Below are 13,383 nucleotides of genomic sequence, written 5' to 3'. Positions count from 1 at the left end.
TGGCTAAAGAACCTGAAAAAGGCCCTATCCTGTTTTCCTTGTACACCCAACATTCCCACTAAAGCCAAAAGGGAGTTTTGGTAGTTCATGGAATGGAGGACTGGGCCTCTACTAGGTAATTTTCTATCTCATTTTTAAGATTTTTCTGTGAAGGCCCATTTTAAAGCAGGACTGATGTGCAGCATCCTATTGTGGGGGTCTCAAATTGTATATCATATTAGCAAAATCTCATTGCAAACAATGGGTTCTATAATGTAGATTATAATTTTATTTTTCAGAATTATTTTACATTTTATCTAAGTGCCGCAAGGCATGTGAACTTTCAGATTCCCTAACTATGGGCCATTTTGCTCAGTGTTTTAAAATGGCAAGTCCACACCTCCTTTCTTACCATCACAATCCAGAGAAAAATACATAGAATATATTTATGATAAACTGTCATTTCTCCTCTGTCCACTAATTATGTAGTGTGGTGAATATACAAAGTGTGAGTCAGATCATTGAGAGATAATGGACACGTGCATACAAATGCTTACTGATAGTCTTCACAAAGTGGAAACTGAGTGCCTGAGTCTCCAGTTCACTAGATCAGTGCTGTACGAATATATTAGAACATTAACTTGACAAAAATATTTTTAACACTGAAAATAGGACTCTAAAACTTGTCATATCAGACCAGGCCTGTGGTTCAATTAGTCTGGTAACCTGCCTTTGCTAGTTATAAATACTTTAGATGAAGGCAAAATAAAACCCCTTCTAAAGCACCTACTCAACTTGTTCCAGCAAAGTATTAAAACTCAGTCTACTTTGAATTTATCTAAAATGTAAGGTGTTGAAATTATTTATTAATATGGGACATCACCAAACACCAATTTAACAATAAATTCCTTTAATAAATCCAAAGGCCAAATGTTAGTTTATGTAGTTGCTTTAAACATGTCTAAAAAGCCTAAATAATAAAGATTACTACATCCAAACAGTAACAAAACATTTATATGCATTTGATCAAGATATTTACAAATGGACTAACCCCAGGGGTCTTAGACCCGTTTTTGGTCGGCTCCAATATAGGGAAGCAGATATTAGCAATGAACTCTTTAAGAGTTTACTTTTTATACTCTCTAACAAACAAGTGATGTCATTGCCAATTACTGACTTCAGCTAAAAACCAATTGGAGACAGTTCACCCTTATTTCTAGTATTAATCCAGATAAGATATACAATCTCCTTTTTTTTTCCCCAAGGCCTTTCTTCCCCTCCTTCTTGGTGTGAAATAGTTTTTCAGTTGCACCTAGGATTACATGGGCTTTTAACACTGGTGTGAGAGTTGGGTAAAGGCCATGTTGGCTCATTTTAAGACACATTCTCTTTCTGTGATTTAAAATCATCTGCAGTCACCGCTGGCCGTCAGAGGCCTTTTTATAAATTTCCCCTTATCTCATTAGTTATTTGTTGAACCAGAGATGTGCTCCTATTTTATTCCATCTGGCCTCATCACTTTTTTTATTTTCAAGGCATTCCTTCTACTTGCTAATCAGGGCCTTTCTTTACAACACACACATTGCCTTAACCAAACTTAAGCTAACTTTAATTCTTTAATTTTATACTTATCCTACATAAGGCAAAACAATTTAAAATTGTTGTGTTGGTGTGTTCTGTTGGGGTTTTTTTGGTCATTCATATTAGAACCTTTACTATGTGGCTAGATCTACTTAGGATCTGCGTTGTGATCCTTTAGCATCCCTGGTGTAACCTTGAGGAGTCCTTTTGACTTAGGGTACGTCCATACTACCCGCCCGGGTCGGCGGGTAGCGATCGACTTCTCGGAGTTCGATATATCGCGTCTCATCTAGACGCGATATATCGAACTCCGAACGCGCTCCCGTCGACTCCGGAACTCCACCACCGCAAACGGCGGTGGCGGAGTCGACGGGGGAGCCGCGGACTTCGATCCCGCGCCGTCAGGACGGGTAAGTAGCTCGAACTAAGGTAGTTCGAGTTCAGCTACGCTATTCGTGTAGCTGAACTTGCATACCTTAGTTCGAACACTCCCCCCCCCCCCCCCAGTGTAGACCAGGCCTTAGAGTGGATCTCAATGTAGAATCAAGGCTTAAATATTGCACGCAATGTGTATAAAACTAACATATTTTCCCATTTTAAAAATCAGGTTTTTAATAGAGCAATGATACAATACTCCAAAAGAACAGAAACCTTAACCCAGCATTTCTCCTCTGTCACAATTGAGTCTTGGCTTATAGTGCTCTTTTTGTTATAGGGTGGCTCTGTTTTAGTGTTAACTGGACCCCCCGGTTGTGGAAAGTCTGCAACTATACAAATATTAGCAAAGGAACTTCATGTTCAGGTGCAAGAATGGACAAATCCAATATCTCTAGACTTTAGGAAAGAAGATTTCAAGGATGCTTTTAACTATGGTAATTTCCTCCCAGTTATTTTTAAAGTTTCTTAACTGTAAAGATTTTTAACATCTAAAAACCATTAAATAAGGAATAACTTTAATTTTCTTTCTGAGAGATTTGATGCTAGAAAATATGCTTGGCAAAAAGATTGTTTTATGTATTTGTTTGATGTGCAATGTCAAATTAAAGCCAAAATGCAGTGTTCTGGTTTTTAGTTTTCGTTTGAAATGTGAATTTGTTTTTTTTAAAGGGCTGTTCACCTGGTGAGTGAAATTCACTTCAGTTTAGAGGGCCTATATAATGTCCTCAGCACTACATAAGTCCTCTAAGTGAGACTTAAATGTGTCAGAGGGCCTTTGGCAGACCCGTTGCAATGGACTTTATCCTTTATCCTTTAAAAAGAGTTTGGGAACATATTTGACAGTAGACTGTTAAATAGTCATTAACAGGAAATATCAAGGGGATATGATGGCTCTTGTATGTATTTATAATATTTGATATAATATGGGACATTTTTTAATGAATTTTCCTCTTCAGAATCAAGTTTTCAGATGCTTCCCAGTCAGGCTCAGACTGCTCTCTTTCAAGACTTTCTGTTAAGAGCAACTAAGTATAACAAACTTCAGATGCTAGGGGAATCCACAGAGGCTGATGATAAACTTATTCTCATTGAAGTAAGTAAAAACTCTTGAAATTGTTATTTACTTGTATTAGCATAGGACCTAGAGGCCCTCATCATGGACCAGGACCTCCTTGTGCTAGGTGCTGGAGTACAAACAAAGGACAAAAAAGACTCTCCCTTACCCCAGAGAGCTTACATTCTAAGTATAGGACAGGAGATAAAAGATGATTAAATACAGACGGTACAAAGAAACACTGAAACAGCATTGGTCAGGGTGAAGGTTGTGGTCCCAGCACATTAGCATCCTAACCATTGTCATGTTTTTGTAGACATCGCAGCACAGAGGATGAAGGAGGTTTATGGGAGCTTCTCCCAAGCATGAGGGGCAGAACGGGAGGAAGCACGAAGCCGCTTGTTAAATTTTCAAACAATGGGTGATGGACATCACTGACATCAGTGGCCAATTGAAGGCAGGAGTCAACATGTTGACAGTGAATGAAAAATATGTAGGATAGGGATAGGCTACCAGAGCCTTGAAAATGAAGACAAGTAGCTTATGTTTGATGCAATAGAGAAGGAGGAGCTAGTGGAGGGATACAAAGAGAGAGTAGACATGGTCAAAGCAACAAGATATGAAAATGGTCTTTGCAGCAGAATTCTGAATGGAAATGAGTGGGGCAAAATTATATTTGTGAAGGTCAGTATAAATTATATTGCAGTAATCGAGTTAGGAGATGAGCACCTGGATGACAGTTTTAGCTGTATGGGTGGATATGATAGGTTATGATGAGATTATCAGCCTGAGTGACAGGCAGAATGGTGGTGTTGTCCGCAGTAATTGAGAGAGAAGGTAGCAGGGAAGACTTGTGGGGAGGGAAAGATTAAAGGCTTCTGTTTTAGCTATGCTGATCTTGACGCTGATGAGTAGACATCTGTGAGGAGATGTTAGAGCGACAGGCTGAAATATTAGTTAGGGCAGAGAAGTAAAACTGAGTGATAAGCATAGAGAAAGAGTTGAGTTGAATTTGTGTTTGCAATGAGATTATCAAGAGAAATGGTGTAGAGGGAAGAGACAGGGACCAAGGACAGATGTGTATGGAACCCCCACATAAAGCTAGAGGGGGATGAGGAGACTCCTCTGAAGGAGCTATTAGAGAGGTAGGAGAAAAACCAGGAAAGGAAGCCAAGGGAGGGCAAGATTTCAAGAGGAGCATAGCTGACTGTGTTAGAAGTGGTTGACAGGTCTAGAAGGATGAAGATAGCAGTGCAAAGGGTGGAAGCTGGATTGGCAAGAGTCTAAGATGGAATTGGAGGAGAGGAGCTCCAGACCGTGATTTGTAGTTAATGTGTTCAATTAATTTAGAGATGGAAGGGGAAACGGGCAAGGGGAAGTAGCTGGAGAAAAATTCCACCTTTGGCCACACTTGCTTAAGATGAGAGAGTCTGAAGCATACTTGAATTGTGAAGGGAAAGAGTCAGAGGGGGTGGAGAGAGGTTAAGGAGAAAAGTAAGGAGGGAGTGAGAGTGGGTGGGTGTAAGGGAGATCAGCAAATGGGAGGGGGGAAATTGAGGGGTTAGAGGAGGAAAGCAGATGATAAACTTTTGGTCATAGGAGGGGAAGGAAAGATAAGATGAAGGGACGGAGAAAGTTACTTCATATTTGTCAGTTTTCTCTTGGAAGAAATTGAGATCCCGTTCAGGGAGAAGTGGAGGCATGGGTTTGAGGAGTGAGTCTAAGGCAACAAAAGGGTGCTATTGAAAGCTGTGATTTGTGATCATTTACATTTACTTGGTAAACATATTATGGCTATTATGTTTCTAAAGGGTTATGTACCACAGACCAGAGTTCTGCAGTCTTCCTTGAACCTGTATAACTGGCTTTAGTTATACCCATGTGAGTTGATTGGAAGGCAGAAATTGCTTTAACCTCTGGCCATAGAAGTAAGTGAGTGTGCTACCAAAAGATAGCTCAAGACAATGTTGAAGAGCAGTGCTCACACTCGGTTCCCATATATAACTTTAAAGGTAGCCTGAAAAGTGAAATTATTTGTGGTTGTACCCTCTTTTTGCTGCTTTATGATGTATGAAGAGAGCCTGAAAGATTTGTTTTTTTTCTAAAATGCTTTAATTCTGCTTGTTTTTCTCCTTAGAAATATCAAGGATGTAAAGTCTAGTCTTCCTTGTTTTGTTGTGGGACGTTCTTGGAGGGCTAATACATGTGAGTGTGGATCTTTCACTGTCCTCACTAGAAGGGGCCTGGAAAATAGCCTTTTCTTCAAATTATTTGTTCAAGCATTTTTGTTTAACACCTATTTTAAATCCATTTTAAACACTGAATGAAAAATCACCTCTCTCGTCAGTCATGTTTCTCTGACATGATCTTTCTGAGCTCATAAGTCTCCTAGTTGTCTAGTCCTCCGTAAACCCCAGGAAAAACAAAGTAGACAAGATTTGAATTCCTAGTTTTAAAAAAAAAAACACACACACACACACATTTTTGGAAAGCAGGGAAATTTTCAGGCCTCTTAATCCATAATAAAGGAGAAAAAGGGCACAGAACCACTATTTTCTTCTGCTGCTCTGTTCCTATATCAAGTTTATTTGAAAAATTATTTAACTAGACATTTATGCAGCTTATCTAACCACATGTTGAATTTTGCTTGAGGCCAGTGTGGACTGGAGAAAAACTGTCTGTTTTCATAGAAGGCTTTAACTTTCAATCCACTAGCAGAGAACAGATACACTTGAATTACAATACTTCATTTGTTTTCTCTAGGATATGCCTAACCAGTTTTATCGTGACCGTGACAGTTTACACGAGATTCTGAGGTGAGTTGTAACTAATCTGCTTATGGGCTAAAATCCTTAACAACTGCCAGTAAACTAGAGTTTGTGACCCTTGTTATGTTTATTTTGTGTTTTAGGAGGTTTGTGCGGACAAGTAGATGTCCCCTTGTATTTATAATCTCAGACAGTCTCAGTGGAGACAGCAACCAAAAGTTATTATTTCCAAAGGAAATTCAGGAAGAACTCTGTATATCTAGTATTAGGTAAGAGATCATTCACTGCATAAAATTAACCAGAAGGTTAAGCGTAGAACCAGTAGTTTAATGAAAACTTTTTCTTATTGAATTTGATAGTTTTAACCCTGTGGCTCCAACAATGATGATGAAAGTTCTTAATCGAATAGCTACAGCAGAAGCAAGTATGGTAAGGCATCAAAAACTGCTTGACTTCCACATGGTGCTAGGATCACAGCAAAACATTTCAGGCTGTTAAAGCTAGAGTATTAGTTTTTGATCATGTTGTGGTTTCATCCCTGTGTTGTTGTAATCCAGGGATCAAACTTACGAAAGTGGCTTGTTTGCCAAAAGTAGTGACTTTGGATTCATAGAGAAGGGTCTAGTCTAATTCCTGAGGTGACTTTTGAAAATTCTTCTGTATGCTACAGAAAGCACCTGCTAAAGCATATGAAGCAAATTATTTTCACAATGGTGATATTGCAGATGGACTCCACACTGGCAGTAATAGTAGGCCTTGGATATGCATTAAAAATTTGAAAGTTGTTTTTAACTTCAGATATTGCAATTATTTTTGCTTCATCTTTTAGAATGGAGAAAAATTTGCTGTCCCTGATAAAACCTCTTTAGAGTTGATTTGTAAAGGCTGTTCAGGTGATATTAGAAGTGCAATAAACAGTCTTCAGTTTTCGTCTTTGAAAGGTAAATATATAGAACTTTCTCACCAATTCTGTGGCAGACACTTTTTTTTTTTTTTTTTTTAAACCCAATTATGCCAACCTTGCAGAAAACCCTCTCCAGATGCACATTGCCAGCAGGGATAGGAGGGAGGAATTATTTTAATACTGTGGTTGAGTGTCTTAGATGCCTTACCTTAATAATAGCATAAGAGCAAGAACTTTTCTTAATATTAGCCAACTAGATTTAGAGTTAATACATAGCTTTGGAGAAGAGAAGGTGGAGGTTAAGTTTTTTAAATTATGCTCTTTCTTCCTGACTCTTGATGTGCTTTCCTTTTGTTTATGATTTTACCAAGCCGAGCTTTCATGACACACTACTTAATCTGGAAACAGATGTTTTCCCATGCCCAGAGCTCAGTTCCCACTCACCCCTGTACCCCAACAGCCCTGCTCAACTGGCCGGGGGAGGGAGATGGAGAGAGTAGCGAATGATGAGGGGGGAAAGAGGAGCAGTGGACAGGGCTTCAAAGGAAAGAGGTAGAGCAGGGGGCATGGTCTCAGCAAAAGAGGCAGAGCAGGGTTCAGGAGAGGTTCCAACTCTGTGTGTGGTTTTCACACATTAGAAAGTTGGCCACCTTACCTGCGCCCCACTCAGAGGGTGATCAAATAATCCTTCAATGTCCAGTCTCTTGCTGAGGGAGGGCAATACTAGACCTGCCTTAAGCTAAGGGTTGCCAAGTTTTATTTTAAATATGCCATTTACTTAAAGGAGAAAACTTCCAGGAAGTAATGTACTACTTTCTGCTGCACACTTCATTTAAAATGAAAATTTGTACTTAAAGGAGACCCAAATATATATTTCCATATCTCAGTGGAAACTCTGAAACAGATTAGAATTTGTCAAGATCTCATACACACACAAAAAATATGACCTGGGCATTGTAAAAGTGAAAATTTAGGAGTTGCAGTTCACTTTAAACCAATAGATGGTGCTAACATAATCCTTCAAATTAAAAATATATGTGCTGTCTTGGTAGTCAAGAGGTGGTTTATCTGAATATAATAAACATAATGATAGGCCAAACCTGAAGAAGATACAAGCTTTCTAGCTCACACAGGTCTCTCACACCAACAGAACTTGGTCCAAGGAAAGATATTATCTCATCCACTTTGTCTCTGGAGTAACAGACTTGTCACAGTCGGTTCAATTATTTCCTACCATCTCAAATTTAAAATGCATGTCGTTTCATGTGTGTTCAGTGACAATGATGGGGCAATCAGAGCTACAGCAAATGCCACAAGTTGTGATTTTTCAACAGCTCTCCGCGTTGGAGGCCAATGTTGAATGCTTTAGAAATTCCCTCCCATAACAAAGAAACAAACAAGAAATGTGATAGTTCAGGGTTTAGTGCACATTAATTTGTTCTTGTTAATTTTACTTTCTGAAGGATTTGCATAATATCTTAAACATTTGATTTTGTAATTTTGTTTCTTGATTGATAACTCAGAGTTTAAATTTTTCTATTTCCCCTTCTGGATATTATTGATTTTCATATTAAAAGTTAATGGTTTTGCCTCTAATATATTCAGTTTGTGTCCGTTTCTAGTGATTTGTATAAAGTGTATACATTTTTACAGGAAAAAAACCCCACTGAATATATAAGGAAGGCGGGAAAGTAATTTTTCAGTATAAAGTTATCCTTATTTTTACCAGCTAACAGTCTGAGATTAATAGTGTACCAGTAAGTGGGTGATAATAAGTATTTGGAGAGTACCAGAAAAATGTCACGTAAGTTCTGAGATTCACTAATAGTCTGCAAGAGTTGGTGCTGAAATATGTACTGCAAGTTATTTAAATCTTCTTAAAATTACAAGCTAATGTGTATGTATATAAAACTTCAAATGCAATGGACTCTGTATACAAATGTACCTTTATGAAAAAATGAGAGAGCGTTACAAAGAGAACTTTGGACAAATGGCAGAAAATCTGGCACAAGGAATGACAACTTCTGTTTGTTCAGTACAAGAAAAGTACTTGAGTCCTTTACCAAAGGTATCCCACACTAGTGATTATATAGTTTCACTAATCTCTGTTGTAGAGAATATGAAGAGAAGAGCAATTGTTTGTATTTAGTGGGAATTTTTCAACCATTCAGGTGTACTGGCTTAAAATTAGATTGAACAGATAACAGCCCTTCAGTAACTTTACAGGAACTACAGCTCCACATTAGACTCTTCATGGCATCCAGAATTCCGTAACAAATTATTGTAGCAGAAAACACATCATACCCATAATTGGAATAATACAATTTGTTAAGTAATAGTAATGGAGATATTGATACACCTGGAAAAAAATAGACAAGAGACAGCAGATAAAATCTGTGCAACTCTTAAGTATTAGAGCATTTGAATAAGGCAGGGGTGGCCAACCTGTGGCTCCGGAGTCGCATGCGGTTCCTCAGAAGTTAATATGTGGCTCCTTGTATAGGCACCGACTTTGGGGCTGGAGCTACAGGTGCCAACTTTCCAATATGCGGGGGGGTGCTCACTGCTCAACCCCTGGCTCTGCCATAGGCCCTGTCCCCACTCCACCCCTTCCTGCCCCCTCCCCTGAGCCTGCTGTCCCCTCGCTTCTCTCCCCTGCCCCCCGAGCCTCCTGCATGCCATGAAACAGCTGATCAGGAGGCGCTGAGAGCAGTGGGGTGGAACTGGTGGGGGGACTTATGACATATTACTGTGGCTCTTTGGCAATGTACATTGGCAAATTTTGGCTCCTTCTCAAGTTGGCTACCCCTAGGATAAGGGGCTTTTTTAATGGTTCAGGTCACTGCAGAAGCAGTAGACTGTTGGAAGATGCACCAAAAGGACAGTCAGTCAAAGAGTCAATCTCTCTCTCGTTTCCTTTCCCCCTCCTCCTCCCAGTTGGACTAGGATGTTGCGCAGAAGGTTCATATATATGATACATTGATAACTGAACAGAATGTGACTGACCCATTGCAAATATAATTCCTGTGACATGTTAACAAGGAGATAATGTCAAATAGTGTGTCTGGAAGGGATTTTGTACTTGTTCATATATGTGAAAGGTTCTATTAAAATAATTACCAAAAAAAGCAAGCTAGGTGACTTGGGCACCTTTTTCAAAACTTGAGTAAGTTTGAGTGTTTAGTTTTTGAGGGGGCATTCATCTTGACACTGAAACAAGCATTTTGTCACGTCAGTATTAGCTTAAAGTATAAATATGGAACAGGACATTGATTTAAGTGCATATATACCATCAGAGTAAATGAACTTGGTACTTGTGTCCATTACTTATTAATAAATAGAAAACACATTAAAATCTGTGAAATAGAAGATTTATTTGTTACAAGATGAAAATCCGTCACTCAACAAATAAGAGGGTTAATATAGTTGTAAAAAGTGACTGTTCAGGAGCTCTCCCTTTTTAATTCACTAATGATAGTACCTGCTTTATTCTAGTTGTTTTGTTGCTTTGATTGTTAGAGTACTCATCAGAGAACAAATTGTGGTCAAGGAAAAAAGGGAAGTCTACATTAAAAAGTAATACAGAAGCATCCAGAACCAAGAAGAAAAAGAAAGCTGATAAGACCTTAGAAAACCAGGAGATACAAGCTATTGGTGGCAAAGATGCCTCCATCTTTCTTTTCCATGCTTTGGGGAAAATACTTTACTGCAAAAGTAAGAGGACTTTATTTACTCATTATTCATTGTCCAAATGAGAAACAATTAATGATCTGTAGATGGTCACTGGATTTGCAAAACTATTTCTTAGAATTACCTGTGACCCAACTGTTGGTTTAATCATTAGTGATCGTGTAAAGAGGTTAGCCGTTGCCAACAGCAATTTGTTTCTCATAGCTTGGACTGTCATTGGCTGTACACATCCAATGTGTAAATAATGTACACTTCAGAAAAGCTTTACTGTGTGAATATACTAAAATTACATGGTTATAATTCCATCCAGTGATTCAGATGTTGTCATAAGCCATGAGGGATAATTGGGATGTGTAGCCTGCAGAACTCTGTGATGAGATAGTTGCCTTGTAATAATATAACAGGGGTGGCCAACCTGTGGCTCCAGAGCCATGTGCGGCTCTTCAGAAGTTTAATATGAGGCTCCTTGTATAGGCACCGTACTCCAGGGCTAGAGCTACAGATGCCAACTTTCCAATGTGCCCGGGGGGCGGGGGGGTGCTCACTGCTCAACCCCTGACTCTGCCACAGGCCCTGCGCCCCCTCCACCCCTTCCCGCCCTCTCCCCTGAGCCTGCCACGCCCTCGCTCCTCCTCCTTCCCCTCCCTCCCCCTCCTCCTGTATGCCACAGAACAGCTGATTGGGAGGCACTGGGAACAGGGGGCGGTGGAGCTAATGTATTACTGTGGCTCTTTGGCAATGTAAAATGGTAAATTCTGGCTCCTTCTCAGGCTCAGCTTGGCCACCCCTGTAATATAAAAACTACTTCTTCATGTGATATAAGATGTGGAGGTGTGCTCCTTGTAGTGTCTCCATGTCCGCTTAATGCTGCCTCAATTTTCCTACTCCTGCTGAAGGATCCTGCTACCTTCAATCCACTGCTATTTCCCTGACACTTGTACTATTGCTGCTACCTTTCCCTTCCCACCTCCCCGCCCCTTGGCTCTTGTCTGCTACCTTTCCCTTCCCTTTTTAAGGATTACGTTTGCTGCTGCTTCTCTGGGCTGTTACCCTTTTCCCTACCTCCTCGTTACTTTTTCTGCCTTACTACTATTGAGGCTTTTGCTTTCTATACGTGCAGGCTCACTCAAACTTTTTCTTTTTGATCTCTGTACTTAAACCCACACTGGTCTTTGCTTTTTTGCTAGCCACTACAGTTCCCTGCTGCCGGAGTAGCTTTCCTTTACTTTTATGGTGGCTCCTCTTTAACCTTCATGGGAGCAGCTTTGCCTCTTGCTCATCTGTTGGAGTAGTTTGTCTACTGACATGGCAGATTGGTTTGACATACCATTTTTAAAAAGCTATAATTTAGTTATTTATTTAACACTTTTATACTGGGGTACTTCCTAGAGATCTAATTGGTCAGAGCCCGGTTCTGCTAGGTGCTGTACAGACATAGAAAACCAAGTCCCTGTCCAAAGGGATTATGAGAAAATGGTGAGAGGAAAGAGAATACTTTCTACAAGTGGTTGATGACATCACAATTAACCCATAACGAGGGCTGTCAAGCGATTTAAAAAAATTAATTGCATGATTAATCGGCTGTTAATAGAAATCCACAAATATTTAAATAAATCGCAGTTTTCTACATATATTGATTTCAGTTACAACACAGAGTACAAACTGTACAGTGCTCATTTTGTTTATTTTTATTACAAATATTTGGACTGTAAAAACAAGAAGTGGTGTATTTAAATTCACTTAATACAAGTCCTGTAGTACAATTTCTTTATCATTAAAGTTGAATTTACAAATGTAGAATTATGTACAAAAAAAACTGCACTCAAAAATAAGTGTTGAACTTTAGAAACTACAAGTCCACTCAGTCCTACTTCCTGTCTGAGCAACTGGTTGAACATTTATAAATTGCACTTTCACAATAAAAAGATTGCACTATAGTACTTGTGCAACGTGAATTGAAAAATACTATTTATTTTATCATTTTTACAGTGCAAATATTTCTAATCGTAAATATAAAGTGAGCACTGTACACTTTATATTCTGTCATGTAATTTAAATAAATATATTTGAAAATGTAGAAAAAATCCATAAATATTTTAATAAATTTCAATTGGTATTGTTTAACTGTGTGATTAAAATTGCGATTAATTGTGATTAATATTTTGAGTTAATCATGTGAGTTAACTGATTAATCAACAGCCCTACCCATAATATAACTAATTAACCTATACTACACAGTCAGCAATATGGATCTAAGCAATAATGCTTGCATCAAGCATTTCCTGGCAATTAAAGCCAATGATTCTTGGTGATTAGTTCCAGGAAATACCTGATGAAGAAGAGGCCATTGTTATTATAAATCATGAAAGTGTGAAGCAAATATAATCTTGTTTAGGTGCTAAAGTTAACAGTTGTACTGCCTGTTGCCATGGATACATTACATTTACAGAACTGGGGCCTAATTCACTAAAAACGTAAGGGGGTGCAGCTCTGCTTTTGCCAGCAGTGACTTTGGCTCTAGACTTTTCCTAGCAATTAAGAACCAACACAGTAACCAATAGGAAAATAAGACTTCATTCTCAGTATTCTAATAAACTGATAATTGCATCTTATTATCATTATACATAGCTAGCATTACCCCCACCCCTTCTTTCCCACCATAAGTTTAAATATGAAGATGAGGCTTGATTTTTATTCCTGATTTTTTTTATTAATGTTCAGTACAAACATAAAAATAATGCTATGTTTAATATTAAAGACTGTGGCACTATTTAAATTGCTTATAGGAGAACCACTATCTGATTCAGAATTTCCTCGGCTACCATCTCATCTATCTGAATATGAAAGAGACACCTTACTTGTCCAACCTGAGGTAAAGGCCTTTATTAATCATTTGATACCCATTAATAAGACTTACAGGTATTTATGCAATTTGATGGACACAGCAGTTTTATCATTTACTGTGTGAA

At 38.7% G+C, this 13,383-nt stretch overlaps 1 protein-coding gene across 6 annotated transcripts in view; it reads left to right on the top strand.

Annotated features, from left to right (window-relative positions):
• The window catches only part of RAD17 (RAD17 checkpoint clamp loader component), a 31,964-nt gene that overhangs the window by 4,859 nt on the left and 13,722 nt on the right, over positions 1-13,383 (top strand). For all 6 annotated transcript variants that reach the window (XM_039545123.1, XM_039545124.1, XM_039545121.1 and 3 more), the window contains 8 exons: positions 2,276-2,432; positions 2,955-3,091; positions 5,816-5,868; positions 5,964-6,089; positions 6,180-6,249; positions 6,650-6,761; positions 10,244-10,438; positions 13,201-13,286. In XM_039545123.1, the coding sequence (XP_039401057.1) occupies positions 2,276-2,432; positions 2,955-3,091; positions 5,816-5,868; positions 5,964-6,089; positions 6,180-6,249; positions 6,650-6,761; positions 10,244-10,438; positions 13,201-13,286 (936 nt within the window). The remainder of the gene's footprint in view (positions 1-2,275; positions 2,433-2,954; positions 3,092-5,815; positions 5,869-5,963; positions 6,090-6,179; positions 6,250-6,649; positions 6,762-10,243; positions 10,439-13,200; positions 13,287-13,383) is intronic.

Source organism: Mauremys reevesii, linkage group 6 (genome assembly GCF_016161935.1).
Source record: "Mauremys reevesii isolate NIE-2019 linkage group 6, ASM1616193v1, whole genome shotgun sequence".
Lineage (NCBI taxonomy): Eukaryota > Metazoa > Chordata > Testudines > Geoemydidae > Mauremys > Mauremys reevesii.
This window is presented reverse-complemented; position numbering and strand designations above follow the sequence as displayed.